The 12,451-nt window shown below is 41.5% G+C and overlaps 1 protein-coding gene across 11 annotated transcripts in view; it reads right to left on the bottom strand.

Moving 5' to 3' along the window:
• The window catches only part of TANC2 (tetratricopeptide repeat, ankyrin repeat and coiled-coil containing 2), a 364,297-nt gene that overhangs the window by 14,788 nt on the left and 337,058 nt on the right, over window positions 1-12,451 (bottom strand). For 9 of the 11 annotated variants that reach the window (XM_058703493.1, XM_058703491.1, XM_058703490.1 and 6 more), the window contains 5 exons: window positions 6,811-6,944; window positions 5,494-5,617; window positions 1,127-1,302; window positions 679-811; window positions 96-125 (listed from right to left, as the gene is read on the bottom strand). In XM_058703493.1, the coding sequence (XP_058559476.1) occupies window positions 96-125; window positions 679-811; window positions 1,127-1,302; window positions 5,494-5,617; window positions 6,811-6,944 (597 nt within the window). The remainder of the gene's footprint in view (window positions 1-95; window positions 126-678; window positions 812-1,126; window positions 1,303-5,493; window positions 5,618-6,810; window positions 6,945-12,451) is intronic. The other 2 variants (XM_058703494.1, XM_058703489.1) reach the window with 1 other exon arrangement.

Consider the following 12,451-nt stretch of genomic DNA (forward strand, 5'->3'; position numbering starts at 1 on the left):
GGTGTAGGGAACTCATGCAGGCTAAATCAAAGAGGAGAAGGCAAAGCTGACCAAGCCATCAGACCACGCCTGATGCTGACAGCGGTGAAATATACCTCGTGGGCGACTCGGTAACGTCTGACAACCTTCAAAGAAAGGAGAAAACAAAAAGTTGTAGGAGAGGAAAAAAAAATGGATGAAGGTGAAAAAAAAAAAAAAAAAGAAGGAAAAAGCAGCAGTGAGAGGCAGGCAGCAAAAAAGCCAGCATATCAGCCAACCCTTGCCTACAGGTCTGTGGGATGGGGGAGCAGGTGGGACAGCAGCAGCAGGGACTGCAGAGTCGGAAGCACATACAGAGCAAGGGAAAGCAGAGGCTCAGGGCAGCGCAGGGATCGAGGATGCTCACAGGGCGGGGCTGGCACAGAGGCATTAGCACCAAGATGTGCTTAGAGTAGCCTCCCGGTCAAGGCTACGTGGGGCATGGCAGATAACCATGTGATTCTGGACACAGAGTAGTGTAGACCATGGCTCAGATGGTGCTTGCTCTGGGCCAAGAGCCTTTCTGTTCACTTGGACAATAACTGGGCCAGGGCAGAGGGGAAACTACACACACTCACACCAAACACCCAGGGCGGCCAGACCACTGGACCAGTCTGGCCCCTGGGCACAGATGGTCAGCACCTTATTCCTTTCTCCTACCTATCTTGGCTCCTTTCTTCAGAAGAGTGACAACAACAGAAGTGTTCCGGCACCCCACAGCCCTATCCAAAGGGCGCATTCCACTATAGTCAACATGCTCGATCATGGCCCCGTGATCCACCAGGAACTGGACCTAGGACATGGATCAAGGAGAACAGTTAACACAAGTGCAAGGGCTCAGCGCTGCTCCACTGAGTCTGGCTGCTGCCTGGACTTTATTTAACCACAGGTCTAAACCAGGCTGGGACCATGGTATTTACAGGCCATTCCTGTATTCTTCATCTTTAGTGGTGTTTTGAATATTCCTGTCCTCTAGCAAGTAGGGATTTGAGAACCTTCTATCAGGAATCATCTACATGTTATTCTACCCTTAACCCTAGATAACATTATGGACGGAGAACCTTCCCTAAGATCTCTATGACCCAGAGGCTTGTTTAAAGGCACTCACCACCTCGGCATCACCATAGAAAGCTGCCAGATCCAATGGGGTGCGGCCATTCTTGTCAGCATGGTCCGTAGCGGCTCCATTATCCACCAGAGAACGTACTACTGAGAGATGACCCTTCAAACAAGCCCAGCTGAGGGCTGTCAGCCCTTCTTTGTCCATGAGAGCAATGGAGGCACCTACAAGAGTAAGTATTAACACAAGCCTGAGGAAACCCGAAAAACATGAAAATTCAGAGCAGGAGGGAAAGCTGGTACTTAAGGTGTAAGCTCTGCCAACGCACAGCTTTGTTTCTGGTATGTGAGTGGTCTTTCAATAAAACTGTTAAAAAAAAAATGATCCTACAAGCTTTCAGTAGAAGAGAGCCCAGTCGTTTTTACTGGGTATTCCAGGTCCTCCACAATCTACCCCCAAACTTCCTCTCTATGCTTAAGTTTCATTACATTACACCCCTGGGAGAATCCTCTACTTGGGCCGAATGGATGTGCTCACTGCCTCTAGGCTCTCCCATAATATTCTGTATCCTCACTTTTGGTTATGTTTGCTTTCTCATGGGGAATCTTTTCCTTCCCCATGACCTGCCTCACTTCTACCCATTCTCTAGCAACCATTTCAAAATCCCCCTATTTCCAGGAAGCTTCTGATCACTGTTACCTCATCTTGAATCTGCATAACATATGTCACCTTATTCCGTTATTAATCTTTTTTACGTATCCTACTTGCATGTAATAAATTCTCGATGAATGTTTTCAGAACTCAGCAAAAGTCTTCCATTTGTAGTAGTATAAACTCCTAGAGAGGATCTTGTAAAACAGGAGGAGCTCAGTACATGTTTATTATTGGTGATAGTACCAGGCCACTTTCTCCCTCCCTAGAATGTGGGGGAAATGAACTCACGGGAAGAGCCTGAGCCCAGGCCACAAGGAAATTCAGAGTTTAATTAAACTTGTCAGCCTTCAGTGATCCCATCCCCACTCTCTTAGCTTCTTTGGTATTCTACATCTGTTTCTCTTCAACATTTGTATTTTCATCTCTAAGGATCAAGCACACTTGATACACTGTTTTGTAATTAGTCTAAAATTCAATATACATTTGATTCTTAGACTAGACTGTAAGCTCTTGGATGGCAAAGAGCCTGTCATTTCCTGGCTAGTTGTGAAGAGTACCTAAGACAATTCTTTTCACACAGTTGCCATGTTACACTAACTAAATTAGGATCAGCTTACTGCATACAGAGTACTTTCCAGGCTGCCTCCACAGCTGGACAGGATTCAGATGTGAGATGTGCCACAGCTGGGCTCAGGGTCTACTTGGCAGTTACCCGCCCTATCACCTTTGTATCCCTAGAGGTCAGGCAACCAGACTCTGTGGCTTTCCACAGCAGGATGAAGGGCTGGAAGGTACCATACCTCTAGCCCTTATGACAGCCATTTATGTATACGGTTATCTTGTCATATATTGCAATTAAAACATTGATTCTAACACAGAATGGATTTGAATGTGGGACAGAACCTAAGGAGTTTTCTCAGATGCAACATCTATAAATTCCCTGGACAGAGCCTCCATTGGTGGAAGAAGCAGGATAAGAATGTTCTAGATGTATGTTACGGATAAGCTGACCTTCCATAGAAGAGGAAAGCTGGAATTTAAGTAATTAATTGGAGATACACATGAAATAAACCCGTATATTCAATTTACATCCAAAATTCAGTATGTAATCTTCCTCTTCTCTCTTTTCTTTCGTTTGCAGTTAATGGAATTACACCTCTTCCAAACATCCATTTTAACATTCTGGAGTTAGCTTCAACTCAACTACCCTTCCTACATGTAATTGCTCTTTATATCCCAAATCATTTTTTGCACTTGGCCTTTCTGTTCTATTCTAACAGCTACTGCACCTGGATTAGCGCCTCATTACTTCTCATCTATTCTATTACAATGCTTCCTAATTGATCCCCTGGTCCACTCTAATTTCTCCATCAAATCTACTATTCACACTACTTCTAGAGTGATTTTTTTTAAAGCACAACTCTGGCATCAATTCTCTTTTAAAAAACCTTGAAAGGCTCCCCATTGCCTTCAGAATTAAGCCAAAACCTCTTTTAATCTGTTCCTTTTCAGTTTCTTTCCACATACGTTTCCAATTTTACTTCCCAAGAGCCGTCATGAGTTCACTGGACAACTCGCATATTTCTTTAAACCTGTTGTGTGTTGGTTCTCCTCCCTAACTTTTCATTTACGATCCCCTCCCTAAAACAAAACATTTTTCCTAGTCACCTTTCAAGGTCTGCCCTTTCCTAACTGAAATACCTTTATGAGAGCTCTTAGGATTCTTGGCTTTTCAGGTATTTTTGTTCCATTCCTTCCTTCCCAGATTACAGACTCTTAGAGGGCACAGACTTATAGTGTGTTAGTTAAAAGAAAATCACTCACTGGCATATCACTAGGATAGTGTTCTGTGAATAATGTGGGCTACATACCTGTTTGTAGGGTTTGTTGCTTTAGTGGAAGTCTCTGAATTAAGTGTGAAAAAATGAAATACTGTGGATCCCTGACTTATGATGGTTTGACTTACAATTTTTCAACTTTACGATGGTGTGAAAGTGATTCGCATTTAGTAGAAACCATCCTGCGAATTTTGAATTTGGACCTTTTCTCAGGCTAGTGACGTGTGGGGACGGTGCTCTCTTGTGATGCTGGCTAATATCCGTGAGCCGCGGCTCGCCGGCAGCTGCACTAGCATGAGGGTTAACGGCGGATACACTTCTAACCATTCTGGGCCCACACAGCCATTGGTTTTCACATTCAGTACAGTATTCAATAAGCTATACAAGATATTCAACTCTATTATACAGTAGTAGGCTTTGTGTTAGCTGATTTTGCTCAACTGAAGGCTGATATAAGTGTTCTGAACACGTTTTAGGTTGGCAATGCTATGCTATTATGTTCTGTAGGTTAGATGTATTAAATGCATGCTGGACTTAAGATATTTTCAACAAGATATTTTAAACTTGAGTTTATCAGGGTGTAACCCCATCATAAGTTGAGGAAGGTCAGTAGTACAAAGACCAGCATGTCTGCAATGGTAAGGGAGAACAAATCTCTGGAATCTGTGTCTGATAAGCTTCTATTGGCATGTGACAGACACTGTGCAGTGATCTGAAGGTTATCAGTGGCTGAAGAGGTCCTGCCTTTTCCAGCAGACTTGGGTTGTTCTGGGACATTTACTCATGCCACATCTTATCCTGAGAAACTAGGTACGCCCCTTTTTCTCCCCCAACCCCTTCTTGCCAGAAGTGAGGATAGATATCATGAAACCAGACTTGTTTGTTGGCTTGTATTGGGGAAGCAAGAACCACTTTGTACACTGGAAGAGCAGTTCTCTGGTTCAGACCCAGTGTTATGAGTCTGAGGCTGTGGAAACAAACAAATCTTTGGAGGATATAGCTAAAGACCCAATAAATCTTTGGCTGAGTTTTAGTTTGAAATCTTAGAAGAAACCTTGTTTTCTTCCTAACTCAACTACCTGCTGTTGTGCTGGCCTGGGTGTGATTCTTCAGGGGGCTGGTTTCCCTGAAGTGTGCATGCCCACAGATGTAATTATCGATGTTTAGGTCCAGTTTGCTTAGAGGGAAGGCTATCTGGAATGGAATCATTAGGCTCCTCACAATCTACTACCTTCTGCTTCATGTAAATGCTCAAACTCCACTAGATGGTACTGTAGAGTCACGTGCGACTTTCCCACGATAGAAGTCCACCATCACGCACCTCTGTTTTGTACAGGTGATTGAGGTCAGAGCAATCAAAAGGAGCCTGAAACGCTTTTGAAGGTGGTGTGACTACAATCTGCTTTATTATTTCCCACTCACCAGGAGTATATGAATGTTGGTTAATGTCAAAGGAGTTTATTACAACAGGAAAATAATAATATCCTGATTTCTCATATAGGGTCCCACTGTCAGCAACCATCTTAATCTCTGTCTGCCTCCTCTGGATACAAGAAAAGTATTAGTTGTGCAGGCCTACAAGATAACTGATAAAGAAAAACTGCAGTCTTTGGAAGATGAACATCTGCTGAGTGTATATTAAAAAAATCAAAGTTTGAAGATTACAGATTTGGGTTAAAGAATTTAGAATATGTTAGTTTGATTAGAATACCAAAAATCCCTCAAGCCATAAAGAAACAAAGACTATCAGAGTGAAAGGGTCCGACTGTATCCAAGAGGAGAGGAGACAGACCTTCATATTTTAACCAACTAGATGAATAGTATCTATTCTTAACATCTCTTAGACTCCATCACTGGAAATCATGAATTCCTTGGGTTGCTATAGGCACTGACCATCCCCAGCTCTGGGATCCCGGGACTGACCTTGTGCAAGTAGAAAGTCCACAGTTCCTAGATGGCCTTCAGAGGCAGCCATCATCAGCGGGGTACGACCCTGCTTGTCTGCCATGTTGACATCAGCGCCATGGGTGAGTAAAAGATCAACAATCTGCAAATGCAGAGAAACAGGGACAAATTATCCAGGAAGAGCTGCTGGGCAGACACATGCATGTTGTTGCCTACACTGTGGAATCTCGTCCTGCTGTACAGGTGAGTCACCTCTGCATGTAACTTTCTGCTGCAAGAACTCTCTCTAGTGTCTGCACAGTGCTAGTACCACGTGATTTGATGTCTGACTCTTTAAAGGATAGCCACATGAAAATCCAACTGTGTATTTCTGACTCAGCCCTGAGTAAAAGAGAATTTAAGATAAAAAAGGCCAACACGTAGACAAAGATGATCTCATAATGGGAGCTCCAACATAAGTCACTACTTATGCCAGTGCCCTTTTATTGATCTGTAGGGGTTGTAAGCCTACCTGCGGTGAATACTTACGACTGAAGGGAATATAATAAAGTGTTCTTGGTAACTCTTTAATACTGTTTGGCTTCTAGAGCCTTTTTTTCTACACAAATACTTCCAAAGATTAATACCAATATGCTTTCTTTTCCATCCTAAGTGTATAAATTAGCATTTATCTGGAATTCGTTAAACATCTGGAAAGACTGCATAGCTAGAACTTACATACACCACATTTTCTTTTGGCAAGCCTGAGATACCTGCAAGCAAGCTAGCAGGGGTCTGTTGGGGTATAAACCTTCCAGAGAACCTGTGGATACTGTGAGGTATGAGAAGGAGTCACTCCATGACCAGGCCAAAAGTAGCTAGTCCTTCTATACAATATAGATCATGATGTTTAAAAAAATTTTTTTAAACATTTATTTATTTTTGAGAGAAAGAAAGCACAAGCAGGGAAGGGGCAGAGAGATTGAGAGACACAGAACTGGAAGCAGGCTCCAGGCTCTGAGCTGTCAGCATAGCGCCTGATGCGGGGCTCAAACCCACCAACTGTGAAATCATAAGCCGAAGTTGGATGCTTAACCGATTGAGCCACCTAGGTGCCCCCCGCCCCCCGCTTTCTTACAATTTTTTTGATGATTTTTTTTTTAATGATGATGATTCTGAATGTTAACTTTCTGACATATTCTCAGTTAACCAGAATATTAATAACAAAGGCCCAAGTCGTCAAACCTGATGATGGCTGAGTAACCCAAACTTTGTGATTTTTTTGCTCTCTGCCTCAGAGGGCCCTGTCTAGAACTCACCCCTACGTGAGGGATTGGAAGTAGCTGCCCTGCTTACCTGCCAATGGCCCTGGCGGACAGTGCTGAATAGGGGCACTGCCCCTCGGCGGTTTGGCTGGGCCACTGCTGCCCCCTGTTCCAAGAGCAGACGACATACCTCCAGTTTGCCCCTTCCAGCTGCAGCTGTCAGTGCTAAGGGCAGAGAACACAGACTGAGAACAGGTGGGGCTTGTCCTCTCTAGCCCTCTATGTTAAGCACAGAAGTATATCTGTGTTTGATTAATGTAACTGCTACTTTACCTCCAAGAATAATGATATTAGCCACTTTTACCATGAAGGAAAAATTTTTAACATTTATTTGTTTTTGAGAGACAGAGAGAGACAGAGTACAAGTGGGGAAAGGGCAGAGAAAGAAGGAGACACAGAATCCGAAGCAGGCTCCAGGCTCTGAGCTGTCAGCACAGAGCCCAACGTGGGGCTCAAACCCAGGAACCCTAAAATCATGTCCTGAGCCAAAGTTGGATGCTTAACCAACTGAGCCACCCAGGCACCCTTCCACGAAAGAAACTCTTAAAGAAAAATCATCAATAAAATCACATTTAAATGGGCTCACAATATATGGAGACAACTGTAATAATAAACTTATGATTAAACTTATTGGTTTCATTTTTCCTACCTAGCCTGTCATCCCTGCTTTTGACCTCCCTCTTTTTTGGTACCTCTTCACTACAAACCTTTCACGGGTCTATCTATGCCTGGGTGGGATGCAGACAGAAGGGCCTTTGCAGAGTAAGGTCTATTTTAGAATTAGTCAGGAACCACTTCTGGCCAACCTCTACTCCTGGACCCTTAAACCTAAAGAACTAAAGTCAGGATCTGCAGGTCACAGGGGCTTGGGCCAGTTTTCATTTTTTTTTTTCTTCATTAGCTGAGACAGAAGTTTCTAGTACATTTGCAACTATTTTCATATGAGGGTCAGAACTGTTCAAGGTAATAGTCTTAAAGATGAGAAAAGAGGTGTAACAAAGGTTCTTCTGAATACAAAATAATGGAATCACAGATTAAAAAAAAAATAGCTACAGCAACTATAAGGGACACAGAAAGAAACTTAACATTCTTCTTTCTGGGCTGCTGTCCATCGTTCATGATCTTTGATAGAGTAGAGAGTCCATGGGTGCCGATTTCATTCTTTGAGTACGGTTTCAATAGTTGCAAGAAGGATTTGGAGATATACTTTCTACTAAGTCCATAATTTTTTTAATATATATTTTTTTAACGTTTATTTTTTTGAGAAAGAGAGAGAGCACAAGACAGAGAGAAGGGGACAGAGGATCCAAAGAGGGCTGTGCACTGACAGCAGAGCCTGATATGGGGCTCAAACTTGTGAACTGCAAGATCATGACCTGAGTCAAAGTCGGACATTCAACCGACTGAGCCACCCAGGTGCCCTACTAAATCCATACTTGAACAAATATAAATTTTTCATTTGACATGGGGTCTCAAATGCATAGGTTCAGTGTTTTAAAAAGAATGCGGATAGAGTCAATTTTCCCAAATTGACTTGGAAAACTGATGTGGTGATCAGCAAGTCTTTCCTTTATTATGGCTACCTACTCCAAAGGCAAATCAGAAAGAGACAATATTTGGTAAGTGCAGATAATATTTCAGTGTGCAAATGTTGGTATCTAATTAGGAAAGCAACAGAAATTCAAATCAAATGGTCACTTGAAATTTTTTTCATTGAAGGCAGTCTGTGGCATTTTTGTCTTTGGGCTTGGTCAAATTCATCCACAGTTAACTCATATGCAAAGCCAAACTAACTACCTGTAGTTTCCACTAAGATAAACTTCAAGTAATCTTTTCTTCCCTCAAGGATAAGAAGGGCTTATGAAGAAAAATGTGACAGTTTTAGAAGATGTATTCACTCAAACTAGATGTATCTATGCCTTGTCTTATGTGTATTTTCAGTTTTATTTTTGAACTGCTAACACTGTCATTTCTGTCCTGTTCCTCACAGGAGGGTAGTGGCTTATCTGAGATGAGGGTCATTTCCAAGCCCTGAATGAGTGAATATAGGTATCAATGGGTATGATTATTTACTTGAAGTTTTGTCTCTTGTTCCTTACATCAAGGTGATCTTCCCTCTTTGCCAAGTTCATATATCTAACAGTTCAGGAAAAACAACAACAACAACAACACTGGAATTCTTGGGTGAGAAAATAAGAGTGGCTTAAGAACTTGACTGGAAATCATGTTGCACACCTTTAAGTTTACACGTTATGTGAAAATTATATCTCCATAAAACTGGAAAAAAAAGAACTTGACTGGGGTAGACACTTGTTAGGAATCTTAAGAATTACCTTGTTGGTACATAAAATAAATGATTGGGAAGTTTTCTAACTCTTACTTTCTGATTCCATTTAAAGTAGCTATGAGGTGATAGGGCTGCAGCAAACCTCCCTTTTAATTCCCTGGGTATGGTGGGGGAGGGTAAATACATTCTTTTTCACGGAAGAATTTATAGCCTGCTGGAGAAAATATAGACAGTATTTCAGAATCAAGCCTTTCACCCATGATGCCAGTTTATCGAACACTGTTGAGAATGTACAACCAGTGCCCATCTTGAAAGCTAAAATTTATATTGTTCACTCTAACCTGGAGTTAGACTGCTCTGGCTGGCCCATTTCAACTCACTGGATAGCACATTTATATGAGAAGGAATGTTCCATTTGGCTTTTTTCTTTGTTGTATCATCTCTGTTGCTTAGGTTATGATGTAATTTGGCAGGAATCTCCAGCTGATAGCTGGACATGGCCATTAACACAGCTGGCCAATTTCATCTCAGAACAACACAACTATGTAAAATGGGATCTGTATTTTTCAAAATCCAAGAGCAAAAAACTGCTCTGGCTGGATTTTATAGAAGTCTTATCAGAAACTGTTAAAACTTTTTGAAAGAAAGAAGATTAAGGTAAAGCCAGTTCTATAAAACAACAAACTGATTCTTAGAGCAAACAGCAGTTTGGAGCCAAATCTCCTCCTAAAAGACCAGTAACAGAATTTGTTCCGTAGCCTGTCAGCATCTGATGAGATTATCTGACATAAATGGTCTTTTTTTCAAAGTGAAACATCTAAGGAGTCTAACGAGGCAGACAGGATGCAACTCAGAGTTGGGAAAATAGCCAAAGTCTGCTTGGATGGGATGGTGACACTAAGCAGAATGCAGCAAAGCAAATGGCTCTTCTGTTTATCTATTTTCAACCATGAAAGAACATAACACAGACGGGTCGTGCACGGCCAATGAGAGGGAGGTGGTTGGGGAGACATAAACTGATCACTGGTATCCAAAACAACATTAATTAAACATTTATTGAGCTATTTGTCAGACACTGTCTCTGCTCTCAAGGAACTCAAGGTTGAGTAAGGATAACAGACAAATAAAAAACACACTACTATCCAGTGTATACGTTTTTGGAGGTAACGCAGAGAAAGAAGTGTCTGTGATCTTTAGGAAGAGATGTTAATCTGAGCTAAATGCTGAAAGAGAAATAGAAGACTTACAGGCATGCAAAGACAAGGCGAGGCATGCTAGGCACAGGGAGAGCACATAGGAAGTTCGCACTGATGTGGGAAACAACATGTTTATTGTTACTGGAGTTACTAGAGAAGCCAGGCAATAGACGAGGCTAGAGATCATGACTGGTCTTCTTAAGCTATGCTAAATCACTTCATTAATGGTTCAGGTGGTCAGTAAAGGGTGGTAAGCAAGAAAATGACATAAACAGAGTGTGGCCCACAAAGATCACTTTGGCTGAAGTCACAAGGGAGATGAATCAGGAAAGGGTGACAAGATCAGCTAGGAGGCAGTTGCAGTAAGGCAGGCGAGGATGATAAGGGCAAGAGTTATGGGCATCTTGTTTATTTTGTGAACCCTTGCTTCTTTTGGGTCATAGGATGGTTCAGGCCCTCCAGAGTTGCTAGAAGCTTTTAATGCTGGTCTTGGTCTATGCTCGTAAGACAAGGGAGAAGAGGGAGTGGTGAACAATATTGTCACCTTAACTGCTTTTCTTCTGTACTGTTCCATAAGAAGTCTATGGAAACCCTGTGGGATGGGAGGAGACCAGCCAGATGGTGAAGGGTGGATGTAGGCAGATACTATTTGGAAGGATAAAGAGGCTGCAAAAGGAGGACAAAGGCAACTAGGATATTCTATTGATCTGCTTTTAGAAAACCCACTATATAAAAATTATATCTCAGTTAATATTTCACTATATGCCAAGATAAATTTCACGGATTCTAAGATGTGCGTTTTTTCCCTTCACGTTTTAACAACTCTAAAATTGGGGTGAATTTCGCAAGTGATGTGATAATAAAGAATGGTGGCATTTGATAGGCTGAGGGTTTCTTTTTTTGTAGTAGCACAAAAAATAATGGCTATATAGTTTCTTGCAGTTAGCGGTGCCTTAGAATTGATATAGTAAATGATACAGATTGTTGGGAACATCACAACCACTGTATTTTCCTGAGGTAAAAATTGTGTTGTTCAGACCAGGGATGTAGGTACAAGACCCAACCAGCTGGCTGCAGGTCACAGACCTTCATTCTCTATATAAAGGGGACATATATAAGATTTTGCCATTGGAGAAATAAAACATCACAGTTTGATGGGTCTTTATAAACTGTAAATGACTATGTGCTACAAGGTAGAAAGGAACACGTACGTATATTTAGTAAATCCATCACTATAGACTGAAAAGCAACTCGTAGTCTCTTCAATATTAGTAGTGAAGGTGTAGGGACATTTTTACATAGTGCGAACATAATTTCCTAGAAAATTTTCTGAAGCCAAATAACTGTTTATAGATCTGTAAGTTATATTACAAATGCATTTTATTCTAGCTCTATTTAAAAAGCATTTTATGTTTATAATGCTTAAATTATCTCAATAAATATCAAGTTAAACACAACATAATTCTGATTACAAGCAACTTGACATGAAGCTTGGATTTTTTTTTTTTTACCATCTTGAGATATGGTCCATATTTAAATAAATTAATGTAGCAGACTTCGTTGCACACCTTAAAATGATGAGATATTTAAAAAGACCCGAGGCCACACAGTTTTAGTCTAATGAGAAACTCCTATCAATAAAAATAAGTCTTCCACTTGGTTCACTCCCTTCTTGAACATTTTTAAGAAATTCTTTCAAGTACAGCACTAAAATATGCTTGATATTCATCACTATGATTACTAGTCTTACAATTCCTATCCCCTATCACCATCAGGCCATATTTATTTATTTATTTTTTTGCCCTCCCCTGGGGTTCCACGTGGCTGGCCTGGCAACACAGTGCTGGGAAAGGTCGAACTACCGGGAAGTCCCAACATGTCCGTCCCTTCTGCAGCTCTGTTGCAACATACATACTCCAGAACTGCCGACATCCTGGTCAGTTCCTTCTCCTCAGTTTGTCCTCTAGCTTCCTGTAGGGGAGAGTCCTGGAGACAGCAGCTGTTTCCAGCTGCACAGTTTCCTTTAATCTGTCACGGGCTCTTAAGCTGCAGCTGCCTGGCATCTGTTCCCTTTGGCTTTTACAGAGGGAGGGATTGTTTGAGAAACAAATTCCTGAGCTCTGGACCATTCTACATGATGTTAAAGAAGCCATGAAACCTACCTATGATTTTTGCCATCAATGGAAATA

The sequence above is a fragment of the Neofelis nebulosa genome, chromosome 16 (assembly GCF_028018385.1).
Source record: "Neofelis nebulosa isolate mNeoNeb1 chromosome 16, mNeoNeb1.pri, whole genome shotgun sequence".
In the NCBI taxonomy this organism is placed as follows: Eukaryota; Metazoa; Chordata; class Mammalia; order Carnivora; family Felidae; genus Neofelis; species Neofelis nebulosa.